The sequence below is a fragment of the Muscardinus avellanarius genome (assembly GCF_963383645.1).
Source record: "Muscardinus avellanarius genome assembly, chromosome: 2".
Classification (NCBI taxonomy): Eukaryota; Metazoa; Chordata; class Mammalia; order Rodentia; family Gliridae; genus Muscardinus; species Muscardinus avellanarius.
In genome coordinates, this window is record NC_137787.1 from 42,224,746 (window position 1) to 42,251,417 (window position 26,672).

The 26,672-nt window shown below is 36.7% G+C and overlaps 1 protein-coding gene across 1 annotated transcript in view; it reads left to right on the plus strand.

Moving 5' to 3' along the window:
* The window catches only part of DNAH7 (dynein axonemal heavy chain 7), a gene marked incomplete at both ends in the record, with an annotated part of 253,563 nt that overhangs the window by 4,419 nt on the left and 222,472 nt on the right, over positions 1 to 26,672 (plus strand). The window contains 11 exons of the mRNA XM_080689358.1: positions 352 to 768; positions 1,337 to 1,369; positions 4,338 to 4,531; positions 6,590 to 6,652; positions 7,743 to 7,805; positions 10,294 to 10,402; positions 11,325 to 11,472; positions 19,626 to 19,713; positions 21,418 to 21,598; positions 23,965 to 24,040; positions 25,345 to 25,470. Of these exons, the coding sequence (XP_080545484.1) occupies positions 352 to 768; positions 1,337 to 1,369; positions 4,338 to 4,531; positions 6,590 to 6,652; positions 7,743 to 7,805; positions 10,294 to 10,402; positions 11,325 to 11,472; positions 19,626 to 19,713; positions 21,418 to 21,598; positions 23,965 to 24,040; positions 25,345 to 25,470 (1,498 nt within the window). The remainder of the gene's footprint in view (positions 1 to 351; positions 769 to 1,336; positions 1,370 to 4,337; positions 4,532 to 6,589; positions 6,653 to 7,742; positions 7,806 to 10,293; positions 10,403 to 11,324; positions 11,473 to 19,625; positions 19,714 to 21,417; positions 21,599 to 23,964; positions 24,041 to 25,344; positions 25,471 to 26,672) is intronic.

Genomic DNA, 26,672 nt, shown 5'->3' on the forward strand with positions numbered 1-26,672 from the left:
GATGAGGGGTTAAGGGGGAGGTCCTAAGCACCCAGCTGAATCGGAGGGTGCAAAAAGCTGAGACAAGGGGAACCTCAAGTTCGAGGATAGCCTCAGCAACAAATACAGACTCTCAATAATCTCGAGAGGCCTTGTTTTAAAATAAAAAATAAAATAAAAACGGATGGGGGTGTGGCTCAGGGGTAGAACTCCTTTGGGGTCAATCCCTGGTAACTCCCCAATCCCCCCACCCCCACCTCAGGGGTTCAGCACGCTTCCCGCAGCCCCACCCCATAAATGGAGAGGGCCTGGAGCCCTGGAAGGTCCTGCAGGATCGCGCCGCTCTTCCCGGCTTTGTCCCCTGACCGGAAGTGGAGCCTGAGCGGGGCGGTTGCCTAGCAACGGACGCCGCCAGGACGCTACAGCAGGGGCGCGGAGCGAGCCGAGACTTCGGAGCCATCCGGACGCCGCATCCCAGTCTGAAGGGTCCTGGGGTGCCCGCAGGAGCGATTCTGAGCCGCCACCTAGTGCGGCCCAGGGGTCCTCGGCGCCATGAGCGGCGGGCAGGTGAGAGGGCTGCCCCTCGCCGCAGCACTGGAGGAGCCTCGCCGGGCTCCGCTGCCATCAGTCACCCCCTGATGATCGGGAGTTCTGGGCGCTTTCCACCGACGCCGGAGCCTCTTCCCTTCCCCACCGCGCGTCCCGGTCGTCATAACAACCAAGCTGCTGTGTTTTGGGGAGGGGCGGCGAGCGCGGACTGCAGCAGGCAGGCCTCTCCAGCTGGGCGATGTTGGCAAAGGAGTTTCTAAGCCTTCTCCCCCAACCCTCCCCACCCCCCAGTCTAAAGTCTGCAGAGGAGGGTACCCGGAACAACTTTCTAAACTTGTGAAGTTCAAATAGATGAAACACCAGACCACACCCTCGCTCGCCTGTACTGTATTATAGGCAAAAGGGTTTCTGGCGTGGCAGTGGCACTTTAGAACATATCCTTGTAGGGTTGGAATAAGAGATGCATATAACAATGGTTACTTAAAAAATTCCTTCCTCAACGTCACTAAGAGCAACTATAGCTGAAAAAAAAATGCAGAACAACGGTGAATCTTTTCTTTCGAGGCCAGCATAGAATAGAAAGGCAATAACATGGACCCCCCCACCCTTCTGGCTAGCTAGAAAACAACTTCAGCTCACTACACACGGATGAATGAGAAAAAGACCTTGTAAGCAACCTAGATGAAAAACAATTGTTTTTAAGTCTGCAAATTTTGCTTAGTACTGAACTATAATTCTTTATTTTGGTACTGAACTATAATTCTTTCTTTTTCTTTGCTTCATAATGTTGTGTTTTTTTTTTTGGTAGTGTTTGGGTTTATTGTGGAATCGATGTTAAAAGGTGATTTAGTCTATTCTACTGTGTAGTAGATTAGTAAAAGAAAATATCAAGACTCAGTTCCATTATTTAATCAAAGAAGTAATTAATATCTGAATCTTAAGAAAATGTGACTTCAGCATTTTATTAAAGTAAGGGTAATACATTGAGAACCAAGAAATAAACACTGTGATTCATATACCAAAGTATAATCAGTAATAAGTAGTAAAAGAACAAATGAGCAAGCACAAGACACAAAAAGTTTCAGATGCAAGTAACCAAAATACTGAGCAACTGATCACTCGGCCTCACTAGTTATCTTTTCTATGTGATATTATTGTAACCAGAGTCCTTCTTATTAGATAAAAGTAATATTAATATGGATTGGTGGGCTCCTTTACTTCACATCCAAATCAGTCTGATCTTGAACCATATCCTATGTTATCAAAATACGAAATATACCTGTATTACATTTGCAAGGGTATTTCTGGCTAGCTGTTATTTCACAATTCCCCTAACGTCCTCGTCTGCAACTAAAAAGGACCCACTAAAATCCACTGGCAGTTGAGTTTTGAGTTGTTTCATTTTATTAAAGTGAAATGATGCCCCTTTCCCCTCTCTCCCCAAAAGGTGGTGTTTTATTGAAAAGGCAGTGAGACCGTCAAGAATGTGCACTGGCCCACCTAGGATTCCTTCCACTTTTTACATACTATCTTTAAACAGTAGAGGGCCCTCTCTCATTGTTTCCGTTGATAGGTAAATTTAAAACCCGTCTTGATACTTTCATTTTATGCTAATTTTGAGTATAGTTTTCCTTTCAAAAAGATGGAAGTTTTCATATTTTAATCTAAAACAAATTGAATGGATTAAACTTGGAAATGCCATTTTCATGTGACATTTACTTATGTATTTATTCAGTTTGAAAAAGTGAGCAGGTGGTAAAATCATATTTACCAAGGAGGTTTTAACATATTCATCTCATTAGTGGAAGGTCGAAAGTGACATGACATTTTTCAGAAAGAGCAGTCTGGGTTTTTCTCTTAAGTTAGGTATTTAAAAGAAATATAAATATTTTGCAGTTACTCATTTCAATTTTAAAACTAGTTATAACTTAGGATTTTGAATTTCAGTTGAGGAACTGTCAGAGGTTTAAAGGTGCAAGTATCCAAATGCCAAGAATCTCCCCACAAATTGACTATCACTTGGGGGCAGAGAGGAAGAAAGAATTGTTAACCTTTCCCTACCCCGGAACTTTTTCTAGTTATAAATTAAGTAACTTTTTCATTTCTAGGATACTAATTCTTTGTTTTCCTTCATCGTGTCTTCTAAATGCAATTACTTTAATAAGAGTGGGAAGACTTTTTCTGTGAAACCAACACCCTGTTGACAACTTTAACAACTATAACTTAAATATGTGACACTTAAATTTAAGCCAACACCACTAAGTTTTAAGAGGTTATTATCAATTTAACCAGACACCTTTAACCAGAATGGTTAACACTTGGGTTTTAGTAGGCTTATCTCTTCCAACAGGCAAGTAGAAGGAAACTAATAAAGCAAAAGTCTAAATGCAAAACTAGATCATTTAAGGAAGACCTGGACTCTAGCAATTTTCATTGTGGAATGTAAATGATATTAGTCAGGATCCCAGAAGAAAATAAATGGCATGCTAAAAAGATTTAATTAAAATTTAGGAAGAAACCATTTGCAGAGGTGTGGGCAAGGTTACAGGAGCAAAGAGGGGCGATGAGGCAATCGAGTATTAACAGCAGTACACTGGTTAACGTTCTTAGGCCCGATGGGTCAATGGAAAGAGACACTGTCTCAGAACTTGGTGAAAACTAAAGGTTTGGAATGGTTGTTGCCTGACAGGGGCTGAGCTCCAGGAGAAGTCATCCAGTATTAAGTAGATGCAACCTTCATAGATATTTCCCCGTTCCTAAACCTAACAGAAGATTATAACCCTTTATGAAGAATTAGAAAATGTTTTTGAAATATATTCTCTCAGTATATGAATAAAGAACGAAATTGTAGTTAGAAAAAGAAAAGTTACTATCAAAACAATGTTTCCCCCAAAGCCATGTCCCCCAGTGACCGATCTCCTCCTGCCATCCAGCCAGAGTTACCTGCTTAGAGTTACCACCCAGTAACTCCATTCAAATTAATAATTTATTAATGGATTTATTCACTGATGAGGTTAGATTCCTGATTCCGTTATTTCACTGCTAAACATTTCTGCATCGCCAGCACATGAGATTTTCTGGGAGGAGTTGCTTATCTAAACCATAACATAACCAGATTGTACACTTTGTGGGAACAGACACTACACTGTAAATGAAGTCTTCATCTATGTGGTAGGCATAAAACTTGTACAGCACTACTCATTTCCAGATCTGTAAGAAAATTAAATGAGATGTAAACTTCCTAGAACAATATTTGACACACAATGTAATCGATGTAAAGTTTACTGTAACCAACATAAAGAATCATTAGAAAGTGGTATGGGCAAATTGTGCCCCCACCAATCATACATCGAAGTTAGAATGTGACAATGTTTGGAGTTAGTGTCTTTAATGAAGTCAAATTTAGACTGAGGTCATTTTGGTGGGCCCTGATCCAATACAACTGGTATCCTTATAAGAGAAAAGAAGACATGCCATAAGAAAGATGTTATGAAGGTACAAGGAAAAGGTGGCCATCTGCACATCAAGGTAAAAGGCCTCAGAAGAAATCAGTCTTGCAGACACCTTCATTTCAAACTGTGAGAAAATTTCATTTACGTCACTAGATCTCATACTTTGTTATAGCAGACCACCTCAATGGGATAAGAAGCATTCTTTGGTTTCTTTCATAATAAATATTTAAATACTACGTTTACACATCTCCCTTCCAATGAGCAACATTTCAAGTGATCAGTAGCAACATGGCCAATACTGGTGAATACTGTTGTGGAAAGCACAGCTCTAAGGGATGCAGGAACTGCTCCCTGTAGGTCTAACAAAGTGCTCAGGGAATAGACTCCGCAGAGCCAGCCCTTCCCAAAGCTTAGTAGATTCAGGCTTCTTTGGAGGGGCCCTGGCTGTGGCTCACTGTGGAATTAGACATTGGCTGAGGTGCCTCAGGCCTGGGCTGGCAGGTAGGCGTCTCCTGCTGCTCTGCGGAACCTTGGAAAGGAAGACTTCTGAGGTGTGAGTGAAACCTGTGGAGAGGACCCACAAGAATGCCAGTGAAACTTGCTGGAGGGTGTCTGCTCCTGGGTCACCACACACTGCAGGCTGACAGGGTGCCAGTGGGCAGGGATTCTGAGTGCTGGCAGCTATACCAAGGGAGCAGTGAGGAGAGGCTCTGGAACCAGGGAGAAAGTCCTTTGTTCTTATTGTGTCTCTTTAGTTTCCTGTATAATAATATGCTGGCTGGTGAAAGAGAAATGTTTAAGGGTCCCGTTGGATATCCCAAAGGAGGGTGGAAAGGCTAGATTTGAAGCTGAGAGACAATGCATTGGTCACTGGCCAAAAGTACATACTTGGGAGGCTGACACAGAAGGATTGCAGGTTTGAGGCCAGTGTGCAGTAACTAGTGAGACCTTGTTTCAAAATAAAAATAAAATCAATAAAAGGGCTGGGTGTTTAAATCAGAGATAGAGCACCTCTGGTTTCAATTCTTAGTACTACACACACACAACTCATTATCTGCTTGATAGATCAAAACAGATTCTATTATTACTCTCAAAAGTGCTTCTACTTAGATGATATTTCTACCATTGAATTATTTCCTACTGCAACGAGTAATAGCACTTTTATTTTATTGTTTTTTTTAAATAGGAGTCAATTTTAATTGGTAGGACAGAACAAAACAGTGTTTGGTAAATTTTGCACTGAATTTTATGAGTAGCACTTTTAAAGGTACTGCCAAAAAGAAAAAAAAAAGTCAGTTATGGTAATCTTAAGATGTATTAATCTAAATACCTTATCACCTTAAAAAAGAAGAGTGTCATCATGACAGAAGAAAGAAAGAAAGAAAGAAAGAAAGAAAGAAAGAAAGAAAGAAAGAGAAGGAAAAAAGAGGAATGGTTAGGAATACTTATAGAGAAGGGAGGTAGGAATGAGGAAGCTTTGGATGCTACTTAAATTCAGATAAATTCCCAGAAGAAGACATAACCAATTTCTCATTGAATTGTTTTGGTATCCTTGTGAAAAATTAATTGACCATAAATATATGGCTTTCCTTTCTTCTCTCCTTCCTTCCTTCCTTCCTTCCTTCCTTCCTTCCTTCCTTCCTTCCTTCCTTCCTTCCTTCTTCTTTTTTTTTTGTGGTATTGGGGATTGAACTCCTGGAGCATTCTACCTCCAAGCTATACCCCTAGCCCTATCTTTCTTTTTATTTTGAAACATGGTCTCACTAGGGTGATGAGAGTTTCACTACTTCCTGAGGCTGTCCTCAAACCTGAGGTCTTTCTGTTTCAGCCCCCCAAATACTGGGATTAGAGGTGTGCGCCATTGCACCCAGCTATGGGGTTATTTCTGAACTTCCAGTTTTTCCTTTGATCTACATGTTTATCATTATGTAACACCATGCAGCTTTCATGACTATAGTTTTATAGTAAGGAAATAAGGAAAGGTGAGTCTGTCAAGTTCAATCTTATTCAAGATTGTTTGACTGTTATAGGTTTCATATATTTCCTTGTGAATTTCATGATCAACTCGTTAATGTCTACAAAAAAGGCAGCTGGAATTTCAATATGGAGTATATTGAATATATAGATTGGAGTGTTAATATTAGTCTTCAATCCATGAACATTTTGTCAATATTAGTCTTCAATCCATGAACATGGGCTATTTCTCCATTTATTGAATCTTCTTTAATTAATTTTAATGCTATTTTATAGTTTGCACTTTTTAAGTCTTGTATTTCTGTTGTTAAACTTATCCCTAAATATTTTATTTCTTTTGATGCAATTGTAAGTGAAACTGTTTCTTGATTTCAATTTTTATGTTGTATTGCTAAGTGTCTAAATACAATTGACACAACCTTGATGAATGCAATCATTAGTTTTAATAATTTTTGGTGGCTTACAGGATTTTCTGTTTATAAGTTCATACAATTATAAAGTAAGTTTTAACTATATGAGGTGATATTTTGGATGATATGTATATTACTTTATAGTAAACACTAAATTTTTGATGAGTAAATCAATTTTAGCAATAACGAGTAAACAGTTTGGTTTTTCCATATTTTTACATACAGGATAAACCAACCAGCAAAGAAAAATCCAAGACACCAGTAAGATTCCTACCACAGAAATATATGGTAATTTACTGATATCTCATTGCTCTTTATTGCTTCCATATTAACTTGGTTAACTAGTTTTTCAATTCAGATACTTGAAAATTTTTTATTTTAAATTCTGAATTCAAGTTGATTGTTTTCTGAAGAAATTCTGTGAGGTACATATCTTAGAGAAAATAACTATCTCAAAAAGTCACTGTGCCTATAATTTCTTAATAGATGCAAATGTCTAAATATTTTGAATAATAGACTTGCCAAGTTGACTAGTAGAAGGAACCTGAGTGTGGAGCCAGGGACTGAGGGCTGTGGCTCACTGAGGTAGAGACACTGGCTGAGGTATTGGCTGAGGTGCCTCAGGCCTGGGCTGGCAGGTAGGCACTGCCTCCTGCTGTGCCGCTGAACCTTGGAAAGGAAATCTCCTGTGGCCTGAGTGAAACCTGTGGAGATGATCCACAGGAATGCCAGTGAAACTTGCCGGAGGGTGTCTGCTCCTGTGGGGATATACCACAGCCAGACAGGGTGCCACTGGGCAGGGATTCTGAGTGCGGGCAGCCACCCCAAGGGAGCAGTGAGGAGAGGCTCTGGAACCAGGAAGAAAGTCCTTTGTTCTTACTGTGTCTCTTTGAAAGAGAAATTTTTGAGAGTCCCATTGGATATCCCAAAGGAGGGTGGAAAGGCTAAGTTTGGAGCCAAGAGGCAATGCATTGATAACTGGCCAAAGTACAAATGTTATATAGGATGCATTAGTTTGATTCATTGTTACCTTAGGAAGTGGGCCTTTTTGGTTGTCAGTAAGGATAAAAACGATATTTTCACAATAGCGAGGAAACATAAAGCTGAATAAGCCTTGGACGCTGCATTCATAGAAATTCTCAGAAGTATGTACAGGATCTAAGGCTTTGCACACTTTTTAAAGATTTTGATAAGTATTGCTGGGTGCTTTTTTTTTATTTGCTCTAAAGAAAATTCTAAGACAAATGCTAAGAATTTATATAGAGTACATAATATGTTGGATAATATGTGTTTTATTTTATAATAGGCATCAAAATTTGGTTGAGTTAATTAATTATTAAATAGAGTACACTGTTTTCTCCCCATACTTTTTATGCAGGAAAAATCACCTGGCAAAGAAAAATTCAAGGCACCAACAAGAGTTTTGCCACAGTTAGCTACGGTAACCTACTCAAACACTCTTAGAAAATTTTTGCCATTTAAAAATGTTTATTATTTCTCAAACTTGAAAATAAGTAACTGAATTTCTGGTTTTGAATTTTGTGCTCCAATTTGATTCTTTTCTGAAGAAATTCTATGAGGTACATGTCTTAGGAAAAATAGCACTCTTGATAAAGTCGCTGGAACTCTAATTTCCTAGTATGTGCAAACATTTTAGTATTCTGAATAAAAGAATTGTCGGGCAGAAAAAATACCCTATTTGGAATTAGGAAGCAGGAGCTTGGGTTAAAGCTTTGTTTCTATGGCTCTGTGACATTTGAGGAGTCAGTTACCTCACTGAGCCTTAGTTTCTGTGTTTGACAATGAGAGGACTTCCATTTAACCCCACTTAGAATGGCAGTCATGAAGAATACAAACAATAAGTGCTCATGAGGATGTAGGAACTCTCATACACTGTTGGTGGGATTGCAAATTACTACAGGCACCATGGCCATCCATCACTATGGGGATTTCTTAAATGACTGGGAATGGAGCTACCATACAACCCAGCCATTCCACATTTGAAGATCTCCCCAAAGGAACTGAAATTAGATTACTATAGGGTTACATGCAGTTCCATGAATAGCAGCACAATTCATAATAGCCAAAATATGGAACCAGCTTAAGTGTCCATTAACAGACAAGTGGACTTTGGAATTATGGTATATACACACAGTAGAATTTTACTCTGTCAAAAAAAGAACACAATGATTTAATTTGCAGGAAAATGGGTGGAACTCAATAGTATTGTGATTAATGAGATAAGCCAGTCATGGAAAGTAAAGGGCTATATGTTTTTATTCATATGTGGAAGCTAGTCAGAGAGAAACTTGGAAACAAAGAGGACCTCAGATAAATTAGGAGAGACACTAGTGGAATTGGGGAGGGAGATCAAGAGAAGGAAATGCAGAGGAGAAAGGGTATATCTGATGATGGAAACTATTCAAATAATCCTTTGTTTATACATGAAGTTATTTATATCATGTAAAGGCTATCTATGGTGGAGTAGGGGGCAGGGTTCAAACTGGAGGGAATCACACAACTAGCTGTGTGCATGTCTGTGTCACTCTGAATCTCACTATGATGTCTTATGGTTACTGTGCACCAATAAAAAGATATAATCAGCAGGGCTAAATTTATGACTAAAAAAACAAGAGAACTTGATAATCTCTGATGAGACGGCTCTTTCAGTGCTAAAAGGCTATGCTATAAAAGTTACATCTTAGTATCTGTTGTCATTTTTTATTATAAATTATCATTGTCTTTTGGAAGAGGCATTAATGGATCAGAAACAGAAATGGCAAAGTATTAAGCTCACTGATAAAAGTAATTCTAAAAATTCATAGTGGTCTGATATTATAAGCATGGTATATAAGCCATTCATATCTTTAATATGAAGACTAAAAGCAAAATAATTACATTATAATAAGTATATTAATATGTTAAGAGATAGGCATATAAAGATGTAAGATGGCATTATTAAAAATGCTGCATCTTGGGAGCTTGAAAAACAAGAATAAACCAAACAAAAAATAAGTAGAAAACATAAATAATAAAGAGGACAGAAATAAATGAAATGGAGACTAAAAAAATACAAAAGATCAATGAAACAGAATTTATTCTTCAAAAAAGGTAAACAAACGAGACAAACCCTTAGCTAGACTAAGAAAAAATGAGAAAACACTCGAAATCAGACAAAAAGGGAGACATTACAACTGAGAACACAGAAAGATCATTAGAGAAGATCATTAGAGATTAGTATGAACACCCACGTGCCAGCCACTTTGACAATCTAGAAGAAGCAGATGAATTCCTAGACATATGCACCTTACCCTGGCTGGGGGATAGGGACAGGCTGACCAATGGGTACTAAGTTATAGCTAGATAGGAGTGAAAAGTTTTGGTGTGCTATTGCTTAGTAATGTACTATACATTAAATTAGTAATGTGCACATACTAAATTAGTAATGTAAATTCGTAATGTGCTATACATTGAATTAGTAATGTAAATTAGTAATGTACTATATATGTACTTAGTAATGTACTATACATTAAATTGCTTAGTAATATACATTTTAAAAGGCTAGAAGAAAGTATTCTAAAAGTTTTCACTATAAATGTTTGTAGAGATAGATATTATGAAGCTGGTTTGAATAGTACACAGTATTTACATGTATTCAAACATTATGTGCTACCCTATTGATATATATATAATTTTACATTTTTATGTATCATTTAAAATACAATCAATAGACTGTCTGGAAGAAATTCCCCAGTTTTAGGTACTGGGCATCCAGGACAAACCAGCAGGAAAGCTCTTGATAATGGCTCTCAGTGCACACCGGGGCCCTTCACAGGCTGAATAAGACCATGTGTTTATGAGAATGTCTGCATCTTATGAAAAATACTTAATGTTTTGTTTATTAATGCCCTTTACATTTTATGTTTTAGGTGAGTACAAAGCCCCAGTGGCAGCAGGAAGTTCCTTCATTCCACCTGAACATAAAGCAGGACAGTGAGGTTCCAGAACCTTTTAGTGTCAAAAATGAACAATCATATGGTAAGAACTGCAATACTCTACATTGGACTTAAGAAAACTGTCTAGAGAAAAAAACACACAACATTTAGTTAATATAGCCATAAAATTGTAAAACCTAAGTGATATTTATGCAAAGTAGAAAAATTTCTGCCAAATGTTTTTCACCAGAAAATAATTGATTCCAGTTCTTAGTTATTTTGGGCCATTGTAAATACAGATATTTTAGAAACTGGGATGTTTATTATAAAACTATTTTTATCGTGGTAAGAGTCTGCTTCTATGCTAAAGAATGAGACTTTTTTCTAAGAAGGATTTAATAAGATGCAAATATTATTTCCAAATTAGTAATTTTTTTACTCAGAGTCATTAAAATACAGTGCATGTAAGGTTGATTATGTTTAACATTAACATTTTTATCATTATTTTTCAAAATTTTCTTGAATTTTTTGGATTTTTATCAAAGATTTAGTCTTCTTTATTCACAATATAATTGAAAATGTGTTAATTATCATATTAATAAAATATATAATAAATCAACTGAATTTCCTTTAATACTAATAATTGAACCCATGGGCATTCTACCCCAGATCAATACTCCCAGCTCCTTTTTTTTAAATTTTGAAACAGGATCCTGCTAAGTTGTTGAGGCTGTCCTCAAACTGTGCTCTTCCTGTCTCAGTCTCCCAAATACTGGGATTACAGGTGTGTGCTACCATGCCTGGCTTGAATATTCTTGAAATTGTTAGAGGTTTCTCTTATGATGATAAAAAAACAAGATACTTTAACTTCCTTGTAGTAAAATAAATTGTTATACTCAGGGTTCCTTGGGAACTTAAAGCATGTAATTTTTCTTGACTCGTGCTTTATCTTTTTATTCTATGCACTTATATGTTTAAGCTTACATTTTAGACGAATAGTTTTGTTTTTTTTTCTTTAATTCAAGCTGAATACTTGGAACACTTTGGAAAAAAAGGCAAATTAATTGACCAAATTGATGATAAATCTGCTGGACCGTCTACTTCCAAATCAAAGGTCAAATCTCCACATAAAGAACGAGAAAACTTCAGAAGTACTCTTGTTAATATCATTATGTAAGTTTTATAAGCTAATGAGTACATGTGACCCTAGATAGAGCCCCCGGGAACCTTTTGTTGATAGTGGTATTAGGGCATTATGATTATACATAATAGCGGAATTCGTTGTAATCAGTTTAATCCCCAATGTGATCCATTTAATTCCCCAGTACCTCCTCTTTCCCTTTCTTCTACCATCTTCCTCCTCTTTTTTCTTTACTAGTTTATCTTTTGTTTGCCTCAAGTCCCCTCCTTTTTTCCCTCTGTATTTTCTTTAGTTCCACATATGAGATTAAACTTACAATCCTTGATTTTCTAAATCTGACTTATTTTACTTGACATGTTGATCTCTAGTTCTATTCCTTTTTTTTTGCAAATTATATCATGTCATTTTTCTTACAGCTGAATAAAGTTTTATTTTGTAATACATACCACTTTTTGTTTATTCATCTGTCGATGGGCAGCAAGGCTAGTTCCATAAATTGGCTATGATAAATTGTGCTTCTATAAATGTGGGTATGCATGGGTTGCTGTAGTGGGCTGACTTGAGTTCTTTTGGATACATATCATGGAATGGTATAGCTATATAGTAGTCCCATTTCTAGTCTTTTTTTTTTTTTTTTGGTGGTACTGGGGTTCCTGGAAACCCTTCTACCTCCGGGCTACACTCCCAGACCTATTTTATATTTTTATTTGGAAACAGGGTCTCTTCAGCCAGCAAGGCTGGCTTCCAACCAGCGCAATCCTCCTGTCTCTGTCTCCCAAGCGTGGGGATTACAAGCGTGCGCCACCACGCCCGGCCCACTTCTAATCTTTTGAAGAACATCCATACCAATCTCTGTAGAGGTTGTACTAACTCATTATCCCACCAAGAGTGTATAAGTATACCCTTTTCCCCAGCACTTATTATGCTTGATGATTGCCATTCTTACTGGAGTGAGCTGAAATCTCTTGATATAGTTTTGATTTATATTTTCATGATTGCTAGAGATATGTAACATTTTTATGTATTTGTGGCCATTTTACTTTCTTCTTTTGAGAAATGTCCATTCAGTTTATTTATCCCTTTGTTGATTGGGTTATTTGGGGTGTTGGGGTTTTTTTTTTAGTTATTTATATATTCTGGATAATAATCATTTGTTGAAAGAGTAGCTGACAAATATTTTCTCTCATTCTGTTTACTTTCTATTCACACTCTTGTTTCCTTTGTCATGCAGAAGCTTAATTTGATCCTATTCCATTTCTTTATTCTTATTTTTTATTCTTTATTTTAATCATTATTTGAGCTTTAGGACTCCTATTGAGGAAATCATTGCCTGTTTGTTGGAGTGGTGGCCCTATATTTTCTTCTAAAAGTTGCAAAGTTTCTGAACAGATTCTTTGATCCATTGTGATTGACTTTTGTACAGGATGAGATATATAGATCTAATAACTCTTGGATATCCAATTTTCCCAATACCATTTGATAAAAAGGCTTTTATCAGGATATGATGGTGTATGCCTGTAATCCCAGTACTTAGGAGGCTGATACAGGTGGATCAGGAGTTCAAAACCAGCCCCAGCAACCTAACAAGGCTGTCTTTTCTCCAATAACTTTTTTGTCAAGGATTAGGTTTTGACTGTTTCTGTGTGAATTTATCTCTATGTCTTCTGTTCTATTTCATTAGTCTCTGTGTCTGCTTTTATGCCAGCACCATGCTGTTTTGTTTCTAAAACTCTGTAGTAAAATTTGACATTGAGTATTGCATTGCCTCCAGCATTTTTTAGTTCTGTGATGTACATCACTGATATTTTGATAGGGTTGTATTGAATCTATAGATTGCTTTTGGCAATGTGGTCATTTTAACAATATTGATTCTGCCTATCCATGAACATGGGGGCTCTTTTCATCTCTTAGTTTCTACTCAATGTGTTTTTTCAGTGTTCTGTAATTTTCATTGTAAAATTTTTTCACCTCCTTGGTTATACTTATTCCTAGTTATTCTTTTTGAGGCTATATGAATGGAATCATTTTCCTGATTTCTTTTTCAATGGGTTTATTATTGGTATATAGAAAAGCTCTTGATTTTCATATATTGATTTTGTATCCTGCTAGTGTTTCAGTTCTAGAAATCTTCTGGTGTAATCTTTTTAAGACATTGCCAAATTCTTTTTTTTTAATTTATTTTATTTTATTTTATTGGTGCACTGTATTCATACATCATAGCGGGATACAAACTTTTGTAGACATACATGCACACATTGCCCAGTCAGCCCCCACCCTATCCCCACCCCATTCTCTCCCTATCCCTCCCTCCCATGCTTGGCTTAGTGGTTGACATCTAGTATTATAGCAATTTATCAAAAATTAAAAATGATAATCTCACATAACAGTTTCATTTGTCTGATACCAAGCTTTTGATGACTTAAAGATAACATTTCAATATTTCTTTTTGCTTTCTTTCTTACCAGAGAATATTTTTTTCTATTTTTTAGGTGAAATTATCATATATTTATATATTTATTTTTCAGAAAAAACTCTATCCTAATATGGAATATGGACTCTAGGTACCCAAAACGATCTTGATAAAGAACAAAGCAAGAAGATATATATTTTCTGATTTCAAACCATATAAAGCTACAATAATTGAAACAGTGTAGTACTATTCTAAAGGCAGATATATAAACCATTGGAGTTAAATAAAAGCCTAGAGCTAAATTCTTCCCTATATTGTTGTTATTTTTGACAAGGTTTCCACGAACATTTGGTGGTGGAAATATTAATCTTTTAACTAAATATTGTTAAAAAATAATAATTACATGGAAAAGAATAAAATTGGACCCTTACCTAATCCCATATACAAATATTAACTCAAAATAGATAATAGACCTAAATATAAATCTTAAGACTATAAACTTTTAGGAGAAAATCTGGGTCATAAAACCTCACAACATTGAAATTGGCAGTGATTTCTTGGTTATGATTTCAATGGCACATGCAACAGAGGAGTATACAAACTCCCTAAAAAATAAAAAAATTATTGTATATCCAAAGACAATGTAAACAGAGTTAACAGTTACTAATAGAATGGGATAAAATATTTCCAAATGCTATATCTGAAGGTATATTAATATTCCAACTAGAAGTCCTAGAAATTAACAACAATAAAGGCAAACAATACCCTTTAGAGATAGGTAAAAGACTAACATAAATAATGAATCTCCACAGATAACCAATCTTAGTTGTCTGTTGGATGGAAAATCTTGTTTCTCTAGTTCTGGAGTGTGTTACCTATTTCTTCTTTGTAGTTAATCTCTTTGAGTATTTTCTCTAGTGCTGGTTTTGAAGACATAAATTCCTTCAGTTTCTGTTTGTCATGGAAGCTTCTTATTTCTCCATCTAATTTGATAGAAAGTTTTGCTGGGTAGGAGATTTTTGGCTGGAAGTTGTTTTCTTTCAGAGTCTGGAATATGTTACTCCAAGCCCTTCTGGCTCTCATAACTTGGTTTGGGAAGTCTGGAGTGATTCTAATTGGTTTGCCTCTGAATGTCACTTGGCCCTTTGTTTTTGTTGCCTTTAAGATTCTCTGCTTGGCTTCCACATTGGTCATTTTGACAATGATGTGGCGTGGGGATCCTCTTCTCCGATCCTGTCTAAAGGGAGTTCTATAAGTTTCCTGGACCTGTGTATCAACCTCTTGCTCTATGTTTGGAAAATTTTCTGCTATTACTTCCTTGAAGAGATTGTTGATCCCTTTGGTTTCACTTTCTTTTCCCTTCTCTATTCCAATTATTCTTAGGTTAGCTCTCTTAAAATGGGCCCATATTTCTTCAATATCAGATTCCTGCTGTCGGATACTTTTTCCTAGATTAGAAACTTTGCGTTCATTTTTGGAATGATCATCTTCTAAGAGCGAGATTCTGTTCTCCATGTGGTCTAATCGGTTGTTTGTGCTTTGAGTTGAGGCCTTTACTTCATTAATTGCATCCTTTATCTCTTTTTGGCTCTCTCTGAATTCTTTTCGAAGCACCTCTATTATTTCTACAGTTATTTTCCTGATTTGATCTTCTAGAAATCTCTGATTTTCTATTTTATTGGGTTCTGATGTTGTGGGGTTGTGGGCATTCATTGCTCCAGTATTATTCCTCTTTCCCATGATTTCGGAAGTTTGTGCCTTCTCTGGGTTCTTCCCTCGGGTCACTATGACTTCACTTAAGGTGTTCTGGATCTCGAGTCACTAGTATCTCAGACCCCACTACTCCTTTACTGGGTTGTATCACAGAGTCTCCGACCCAGAGAGTCGATAGAGGCTGCTTTAGACTGTGGGGGGTGCCAGGTTGCCCATTCTCCTATGGTGTGATATCACTGCCACCGCCCCTCCTCCACTGGGTCAAGTCCCAGGGAGTACAGTACTGGGATTTCTCCTCTGTGGCCCGCAACTTGACTCACTGTTGTTGAGTACGCAGATGTAGCTGTACTGGATTCGGGTGAATTCTCTGCTGCTGCCGCCGGTGGCAATATGGCGCCGCTGCCCCGCCCTCGGCCGTGAGGCTGGCGTGTTTCTTCTTGGTTTTGATTTCCACTCTGAATCCCTGCGGTGTGTGCTGAGCTCAGCCACTGGGAGCTTTAGATTTTACCTGCGGCGAGAAATCCCGCCTGGCTATTCCGCAGTGGCTCACCTCGGCTTGCTGTAGCCGTCCGGTGAATTTGCCGCTGCTGCTGGCAGTATGGCGCTGCTGCCGCGTCCTCGGGCGTGAGGCCGGTTATCTCCTCTGTGGCTCTGAGCTCTGATCTCAGTCCACTTTCTCTCTGGAGCCTGGTGATTTTTTTGTTTCTCTGGTGATGGTGTTTTCTGGCTATGAAAGGCGCTGATTTTGTGGTAATGGAGATTGGTTGTTAGCGGGGCTCTTAAGCCCCGCTTTTCTCGGTCGCCATCTTCCCGGAAGTCGACATTGCCAAATTCTATTTGCTCATATTTTGTTAGGGAGCTTTGAATTCATACTCATGAGTAATATGTGCCTGTAATTTTTTTTTGGTATTTTTGGCTTTGATATTGGTTCACTAGTTGTCTCATAAAATGAGTCAAGAGAATGTCCTTACTTTTTCTATCTTGGTATTATTTTTTTCTTGTTTCTTAGAATTCATTAATGAATCCATTTGGACTTGAACTTTTCTTTGTGGGAAAATTATTAATTACCAATTCAATTAATTTACTTCACATAGGTTTGTTTGGATTTTCTCTTTCTCTTCTTGAGTCATGTTTAATCCTTTTTGGGGAATGTGTGCTTTTTAATTTGTCTAATGAGCATCATAGTTAACTGTTCAGATGACCTCTTGCTCTCAGCCTCCCTCTCATCTTCTTCTTTGGTAACTACATCAGACTCCAAGAAGGTAGATTGCTTTTCATTTTGTCTTGTGGGCTATGGTGTTTTAAACTCTCTTTCATCTCTCCTCTATCTTTTTCTCATGTTCCAGAAATTTGCTGATATTTTTATTCTCAGCTGATGACTTTTCTTCTAGTTGCTTCACAGTCATCAGTCAAAGTAATTTAACTAACATTTTCACAGGGAAACTTTAAAAAGATATGTTCATGCCACCATCTTGAGCCAAAAGCCTTTATTAATTTTATAAAGAAAAAATATGTAGTTCTTTTAATCTTTGAGAAATAAGGTTCATCTCATTTTCTCTTTAAGCCAAGTCTCTGCTATATTGTTTGTTTTGCTTCTGAATGAAATTTTGTATTGGACAGGGCATGCCTATTTGGAGATACATATTAATGAGAAAATTCTTTTTTTCTAATTCAAGTAGCTGCAGACCAAGGGGAAGGTATTTAATCTCCCTGACATTCAGTTTCTTCATCTGTGAAGTGGGATAATTATGTCATTATACTTTTTTAACAATGGTTGTCAGGGTTAGAGATAATATATGTGAAAATATTGATGACATCAGTAGGCAAACAATAAAAAAATTATCATCATTGTGTCCAAGGAGCAGAATCTTTTCCTATAGCCCTAGCATAAAGGAGTCATAGAGTTGTAGGGCTGAAAGCTTTTTCAATCTGAACTGCCAGAATTTCTGTAGCTGTTTCTACAACCACCGATATTCTTTCTTCTCCCCTACGCTGGCCTTGCTGTGTCCTTCTAGGCAGGCATTAGTCACACAGAGGAAAAAGTATGTTTAATTTCTAGGATTCATCAAAGTAGTTAAGATGAACATTTCAACCATTAAGAAAACACCAGGTGTTAAGACTATTCACCTTATAGTGGTAGAATGTGAACTCAGATTTTCTGATCATTACTGTTGTATTAGTTCCTTGTTTCTACACAATTAGTAACCTTAAGATTACGTTTGTGGTTAGGAATCAATTCTTCCCTTTCCAACTGCTGAATACCTTGACAGTCTCCTACTGCTCCTTTCACAGCATATTCCCTCAATGATTAACATTTATTCAGCACCTACTATATATTGCATGAGACTGAGACATTACCTAAAACTTGCTTCTTTTCTTGCTTGTATTATTTATTTATTCATTCATTCAACTTCATATATTTTTATATTTTTATTGTTACACTATAGTTTCATATTATAAAGTAGCTCATATTGATGGTGGCATACACACACAGTACTTGGTGGGCTTTGCCTTGGCTTTCTCCCAAGTCCTACCTCTCCACTCAGGGCATTGGGACTGGCATTGGTATTCTCATATATGTACATAATGCCAACGAGAGCAATTCCTTCATTGATTCTCCCTCCCCTTCTCCTTTCCCTAGACCATCTTTCTGGCTCCATTGAAGTTTCTCCTCTATTATTTGAAGTCTCTTTGGTATCCCCATTACTAATTTCTACATATGTTGCTCATATAATTTTTAAAAATTAAGGGTAAAGTTCATAAAATATTAGATTCCTGAATTTGAAAAAGGTCAATTAAAAGATTAATTCTGGGTACTTTGTATAATATCTTAGATATTGAATGAACCTTGAGTCTCCACCCATCAGACAGCTAGTGGGAGGGAATATTTTATTATACAGCATCACTAACCTGTATCATTCTAGAAAGAACTGAAGTCCAGGGCATGATCTATACAACACTAGAGATCTTTAAAACTCTTCCAGAAAAGCTTTTTTTTTTTTCTTTTGCGGGTCTGGGGATGGAACCCAGAGGCATTTGACCTTCAAGCTACACCCCCTGCCCTATTTTTTATTCTTTATTTTTTGAAATAGGGTCTCACTGAGTTGCGGAGGGCCTCACTAAGTAGCTGAGGCTGTCCGCGAACCGTGATCCTCTGGTCTCAGCCTCCCAAATGCTGGGATTACAAGCGTGTGCCACCGTGCCCAGCTCAGAAAAGCTTTTTATTTTTCCTGAAGATGTAAACTGTGCCTTTCTGGCTGGGCATGGTGGCGCACGCTTATGTAATCTCAGTACCTGGGAGGCTCAGACAGGAGAATCACATAGGTTCAAAGCCAGCCTCTGCTACTTAGTGAAACTCTCAGCAACTTATTGAGACCCTGTTTCCAAATAAAATATAAAACAGGTTCGGGAGTGTAGCTCAGAGGTAGAAGGCCACTGGGTTCCATCACAGTACCACAAAAACAAACAAACAAAACAAAGAAGTCATAAAATATGACTCATATCTGGCATAGATTTTGAATTGAATTATAGTTGTAAATATAATAGTATTATATAAACATATACCCAATATAAAGTATAGGAACACAGGAGCTTCAGTGTCACTCATTGGTAACTTGTATGTCTAGGGATCAGAGAAAAAGCTTTTTGAGGAATGTATTTTTTTCTGCAAAACAGCATTAAAATTCTTTACTTTAAAACTCATCTAATAAATAACCATACATATTTTAGGAGTAATGTAAGAATTTCCCTTGGCAAGTTCAAAGAAGAGCAAGCTTGATTTTGGAGTGATGAAGGAGAATGAATAAAGGCTATCAAAGGATGTGACCTTTGAACTAAGTCTTGGAGATCACTTGCAATATATAATTGTTCTCCCCAAATTAGAGAGAAAGTATTTGAGTAGGAATATAGTATGATACAAATATGTATATCAGTTATAAAATGTTGAATCATTTATATTTTCGCATATTCACTAGAAAATAGTCCTGATGCTTTTATGTCCATTGCCTTATGTTCAAACTTCCATTTATATACTTTTGTATATTGTGTTTATCATTTTCTTAGGCAACAAGATGCTGGTTTAGACTCAGCTGTTTCTGATGAAAACATAATTCCGAAAGCAACCACTTCTGCAATAGAGAAAGACATACTGGTAACAACTGCTTCTTAGGAGAACTGAAAATAGGGGAAATGCCTAAAGATACTTTGATATCTTTAAAATTATTCTGGGCTCCTTCTTTGTAGAACTCTGTGGATTTAGGTGTAAATGCAGAGTTCCATGAAATTGCTTCACTGGATTAAAGAAGAAAATTATTCTCTTTCTTGCCATCTAAGACCACAATTAAAGAATCTCAGATCTACTTGCTTCCTATCTTAAAGTTCGCCTCAGTCATGTGAAGCATTTACATGCCTCGATTCTTTTATGAGAAATTATCTTAGCTCTATAATGTACATTTTGGGGGGGTAATACTGGGTTTTCTGGAAACCCTTCTACCTCCGGGCTACACTCCCAGACCTATTTTATATTTTTAAATTTGGAAACAGGGTCTCTTAAGCCAGCGAGGCTGGCTTTAAACCTGCGTGATCCTCCTGTCACCGCCTCCCAAGCGCGGGGATTACAAGCATGTGCCACCACACCCAGCTATAATGTACATTTTCAAAGTATATTGACTTCCTTTAGACATAGTAATTCTTTATCTATTTCAGTACATAAATACATTTTAAAATGCAAATATCAAAGATTTACTAATGATAATTTGGAAATATTTTGAGGCTTAAATATTTTCCTAAGTGCCAGGTAGATATTTGTGAAATATTAAAGTTAAATTTCCATTATTAGCTGGGCGTGGTGGCACATGCTTGTAATCCCAGCATTCGGGAGGCTGAGACCCAGAGGATCACAGTTCACAGACAGCCTCAGCTACTTAGTGAGGCCTTCTGCAACTTAGTGAGACCCTGTTTCAAAATAAAGTATAAATATAAAAAAAATCGGGCATGGGGTATAGCTCAGAGATCAAATGCCCCTGGGTTCCATCCCCAGACCCGCAAAAAAAAAAATTTTCATTATTAGAGAAGTGATACTGGGTTTTAAATGAATGTTTTATGAACTCATATAATAAATTTTATAAGATTATAATATAGAATATTAATTAACAGGCCACTTATAAATATTCTAAATTCTGTTATATAATATTTTGGGAGTTATATAGATACAGATTTGCTAGCAGGTTTTAAAATCTACTTCTCATTATCAATAATACAAAATAACATATTTTTGAACCTTTATAAAACACTAAGTTCTGGCTGGGTGTGGTGGTGCACGCTTGTGATCTCAGTACTTGGGAGGCTCAGACAGGAGAATCACATAGGTTCAAAGCCAGCCTCTGCAACTTAGTGAAACTCTCAGTAACTTATTGAGACCCTGTTTCCAAATAAAATATAAAACCGGTTCGGGAGTGTAGCTTAGAGTTAAGAGGCACCTGGGTTCCATCATAGTAACACACACACACACACACACACACACACACACACACACCCCAAAACAAAACACTAAGCTCTAATTCAGCATATATTCTGTTAACGAGTGCATTATATATTTTATAATAGAACATGATATTTTGTAATATAGTTATAAACTGATATAAGAGCTTTATTTTTCATGAAATATTTTTTATATTTTGAATTTAAGAGATCTTAAATAATATTTACATGAATTTCACAAAACAGTTTTAACAATTTATAAATACTTGGCTTTTCTAAAACCTGAATTTTTTCCTTTTTTTTAGTGGTTTTGTATTTTGACAAAGATACTTTTTATAGTACTAAACCCGTATATATTTTCCCTATCTTTTTGTAGAGGTATTATTACTATATTCATCATGGAATTGATACAGACCATGTTGCCCCAATGGAAGATTCATGGCTGGAACATGTATTAAGTTTAGTGCCGCAACATCTGAAAGTCCTCACTGACAGTATAATTGTATTATCTGATGAAATGAGAGAAGATTATCTTCTTAGCGTAAAGAAATCCATAGGTAAGTTGCTATTTTCTTTCTAATTTGATTATGTGTCACATTGAAGATAATTTTTATAGTAAAAGTTAATATTTATACTTGAAACTCTACTATTATGCTGTCCCTTACATTGTTGTTACATAATAGTGAAGTACAAGAAGTTAAAATGTTAGGTAATGCCAGGCAGTCTCAGAAAGTGAAGGGTTGTATGTTTTCTCTCATATGTGGAAGCTGGAGAGAAATTGGGAAACAAAAGAACTTCAGATAAATGAGGAGAGATACAAGTAAAATAGTGCAAGGGAATTAGGGATGAGGAGTGGGGGTGGGAGAGGAGACTATGGAGGAAACAGCTCAACTAATGCTATGTACATGTGCAAAGTTATTGACTTCAATCTATATAATATAATATAATGTAATATAATATAATGTAATATAATATAATGTAATATAATATAATGTATATGGGGCGGGGAAGAGAATAAGTGGGATCTGGAGGGAAACACACCTGGAGCTGTGAGCACGTGCGTTTCTGTCACTCTGTACCTCCTTATTGTGTAGTTACAATGCACTGATAAAAGTGTATTTTAAAAATCAGTTTCATTTATTTTTCAGTAGTGGGAATTGAACCCAGGGCATTCTATCACTAAGCTACATTCCCATCCCCATTTTTTTTTTTTAAATTTTGAAACAGGGTCTCATTAAATTAGTGTACCATAGACTTAAACGTGTGATCTTCTTGTCTCAGCCTCCAAGTACTGTATTACAGGCATGTGCCACCAATTCAGGCTTCAAAATTTTTATTTTCTTACTTATTTAAGGCATTAGGCACTTAGGAGATAGCATCTCACTTCAAGATCATCTCTTCGTATAAGGATCTCATGATGTAGGTTTGAGAGATGAGTCATACATATGTGAATAATTACCTAAAAGTTTAAACATTAACACTGAGCATTAATATTAATGATATCATAGATCTAAATATGTTTAATTATGTTTTACTATGGACCAGAAATAGGCAAACTACAGCTTAGAGGCCATGTCTGGCCACTGCCTGTTTTGTGAATAAAGTTTTATTGAAACAGCTACACTCATGTATTTGCACATTATCTATGGCTGCTTTTGAGCAACAAGAGCAGAAGTGAATAGTCGTAACAGTGTCCTGGAATCCCACAAAGTTGGAAGTAGTCATAATCTGATCCTTTACATAAGCATCTTGTTGACCTGTGATAAACCAATAGATTGATCCTAAGTGTGACTTAATATTATGAATCATTTTAAAAACACTGATTTCTGGCCCAAACTCAATTAAAATGACTAGAAATAAGGCCTTGGAACCTGTACTTCTGAAAAGGGTTCTCCAATTGGTTGGCAGTAATGAATCTGGTATAATGGATGCTCTATTCAAAGTTGGAGAAACCATAACACTTTGGAATTGAATTGATGATGCTTCAAAGAGACAACATTTGTTGCATTTAAGGCTTTTATTGAGTAATATAAAAAGCCAGTATAAGTAATATAAAGAGCTAAATAGTATAATGAAGGAGATGGACAAATCACTCATTGTAAAGCACAGTAGTAAGTGCAACGAGGAGAGGAGAGGAAAGGAGAGGGACAAACAGACTCACACATACATGTAAAAAAGAAGTGGTCATCCCAGGAGATACCTGGAGGCCCCTAACCGAAGTCTTGGAGGATGAGGAGCATGTTGATGTTCAGTCTAGGAAACACCATGAACAATGGCAGTTCTTTCTGGTGGCCAAGGCATAGTGTCTTTCGGGAAGGGGACACTGTTTGAAGTGCCTTACATCCCTTTTTAAAGAATTTGAAGGTTATGGACAGTCTCTGAAGATTCGAAGCAAAGGGATAATAACATTTGCCCTCTATAAAGAGATTCCAGATAGGCAGAAGAATTAGAATTAGCTGTAAACTAAAGACCGTAGACAACAGAAGCAGAGGTAGCTTACTTTATTGAATTTATACTAAGGTTATTTTATGTTCTTATGCTATTTAAAAGAGGACAACAAAGTTCATATGTGCCTCTCTTCAGTTAAAGAAAACTACTCTGTTTTGCTGACCTTCAATTCGACAAGAACACTTACGGTGAGATAGCTATAAAAGAAAATGTAATGTTCAAAGCAATTAACATTTTCAAATGAAAGAACAGGGACACATTGTTAAGAAAGAGAAAATAAGGTCTCAAAGACACAGATCTGATAAATGTTCTCATAATTTTTTATTTTCCTCATAAATGCCCAAATTGCTCACTATTAAAACACTTTTAACATAATTTAAGTGATAAATTTTAATAAGTTTTCTTTTGTGATCACTTAGAAATATACTGTAATTAATACATGCTTATTTATCAAAACTTTTAAATTTTATTTTAGTTGATTTTGTTTTGAAAGACCCTAGAGAAAAAGATGATGATAAAAAGACTAGTGAACTTCTGCCCCATCGTGCTGAGTAAGTGACCGGCTTTCTCTAAGAGTACTGGTTTTATGTGACCATTTATGTTTATATATGTGTATGTGTTTATAATTTATATCTAAACATATATATGGTATCTATACATGTGCATTTATTAATTTAAAATATACAACTAATTATCCTTATGATTTTTACTAATGTGTTTAAACTCCAACATGCTATATTTACAAGTCGATGGGTGGATGGATAGGTGACTATGCAGTGGACAGACACTTAGATTGTTAAAACATAAATACTCTGGTAGAAAGAACCTTATCTGTCTCTGCATTGAAATCTTCATGACCACAAAAACACATGTGAAAATGTTGCTGAAAATGTGCATATATATAATATGTTTCAATTTATTACATGAATTAGAATATAGAGTATATAATGGTAAAATATACTTATCATAAATTTTTCCTAAATAAATTAACATATAGCCGGGCATGGTGGCTCACGCTTTTTAGTTCCAGTGCCTGGGAGGCTGAGACAGGAGAATCGCCATTCTCGGACAGCCTCAGCTACTTAGTGAGGCCCTTTGCAACTCAGTGAGACCCTGTTTCAAAATAAAGAATAAAAAATAGGGCTGGGGCTATAGCTCAGAGGTTACAGAGTATTGTAAGCCGGGCATGATCTCACTAAGTTGCAGAGGGCCTTGCTAAGTTGTCGAGGTGGCTTCAAATCTGCAATCCTCCTGTCTCAGCCTCCCAAGTACTGGGATTATAAGGGTGTACCACACATGCCCGGTTTACAATCCTCTACAAGAAGATAATAAAATTCAAAGAGATTTTCATAAGAGTGCTGGACTATATTCTTAAATTATGTTTAAAGTTAAAGAAAATATAAATGCTTATCCAGAAAATTTACAGAGCATCTTCATCTAGGAAAGATACTATTGTTTCCCTTTGATAATTGTAAATTATCTGTGGACTCAATAGGGTCAAGTATTTAGAGACAAAAGTTAGTTACTTATGTGTTCAAGATTAAAATCTAATTGGATAATTATTAATTTTAGTGAAAATATACTAAACCATAAAGATATAGCCCTTATATGTCTTTAAACATAATTAAATATTTTCTTACTACATGAAGGACAAAGTGTATTTTTTATTAAATCAAATAGTTACTTAAAGTGTACTTTGATTGTACAGATACTTTTGTGTATGTATATATGTGGGTGTTGCTGGGGATTGAACTTATACTAAGCAAACTCTTTACCACTGAGCTATACCCATAGCCTGGTATTTTCTTTTGAATTTTAAAGGCTAGAACTAAAATTTTTTCTCTTTGTCTTTCAGAATGGAAGTTCTGCCAAAACCTTGGAGAAAATCTTTTTTAGCTGCAAGTAGTTATATTAGGGATCACTTGAACGCAATGAACCCAACAATGCTGGCTGTGCTAGATCTGTGGCACAGCACTTTTAAGTGAGTACTTCTGGTCTTATTAAGGTTTAAAAAAAAGACAAAGGCTCTTTAATCACATATTTCACTATTTTAAGTATAAATTAAAACATTAATCACAAATATAATTTAAGTATCTGAACATGGTTTTTAGTAAACAACATAGAGACATATGTAAATATGCAGATACTTGAAAATATGATGCTTGAACATTGTCTTTTATTTCTATCCAAATGCTGCCCCTCTTTCTTACCTCAGTACCACATGTACTTTAAAGGTGATCACAGTTAAGGGGCTAAATTTTCCTTATTTATTTGAAATTGCACAGAATATTAGCTGCTACGATCTCTTTGTGTGTGTGTGTGTGTGTGTGTGTGTGTGTGTGTGTGTGTGTGGCAGTGGGGATTCAACCCAGAGGCATTCTACGTCTGAGCTAAACCCCCAGCCCAAGTTTATTTCTTATTCGGAAACAGGGTCTCACTAGGTTGCGGAGAGCCTTGTTAAGTTGTCCAGGCTGGCTTCGAACTTGCAATCCTCCTGTCTTAGCCTCCCAAGTACTGGGATTACAAGTGTGCGTCACCATGCCCAGTGTACAATCCTCTATAAACAGTTTAGAAAGATATTGCCCATGTGATAGCATAAAGTGAAGTTCTCAGATGACTGCTAGCGCAGTGGTGCAGCTTTACCTAGAAGTCTTGGCAGAGCCAAGTGTGAGGGCTGGTGGATAGTACTGTTGCAGCAAAAAGGCCTGGCCCCTGAGGACCAAGAAGAAGCTTCAACTTAGTGTCACCTCTCTTGCAGTCCCCTTCCAAAGACTTTGGAAGGATTTTGGCAATATGCTAACATTGATGTATGCTTTTAACATTTGCAGAAATAATGAAGATTTAGCCGGGCGTGGTGACACACTTGTAATCCCCGCGCTTGGGAGGTGGAGACAGGAGGATTGCGCAGGTTCGAAGCCAGCCGTGCTGGCTTAAGAGACCCTGTTTTCAAAATAAAATTATAAAATAGGTCTTGGATTGTAGCCTGGATGTAGAAGGGTTTCCAGGAACCCCAGTACCACCAAAAAAAAAAAAAAAGATTTATATTATTTTTCTTAAAAATGGCTTCCTGTTAGGCCTCCCCAAACTTGGATCTGCCAATGCCTTCATGCTAGATGAGATGGCGCCCGAGTTTGCAAAGCTTGAGTACAGAGGGTGGTCTGGTGGGCCGATACTCACCACCCC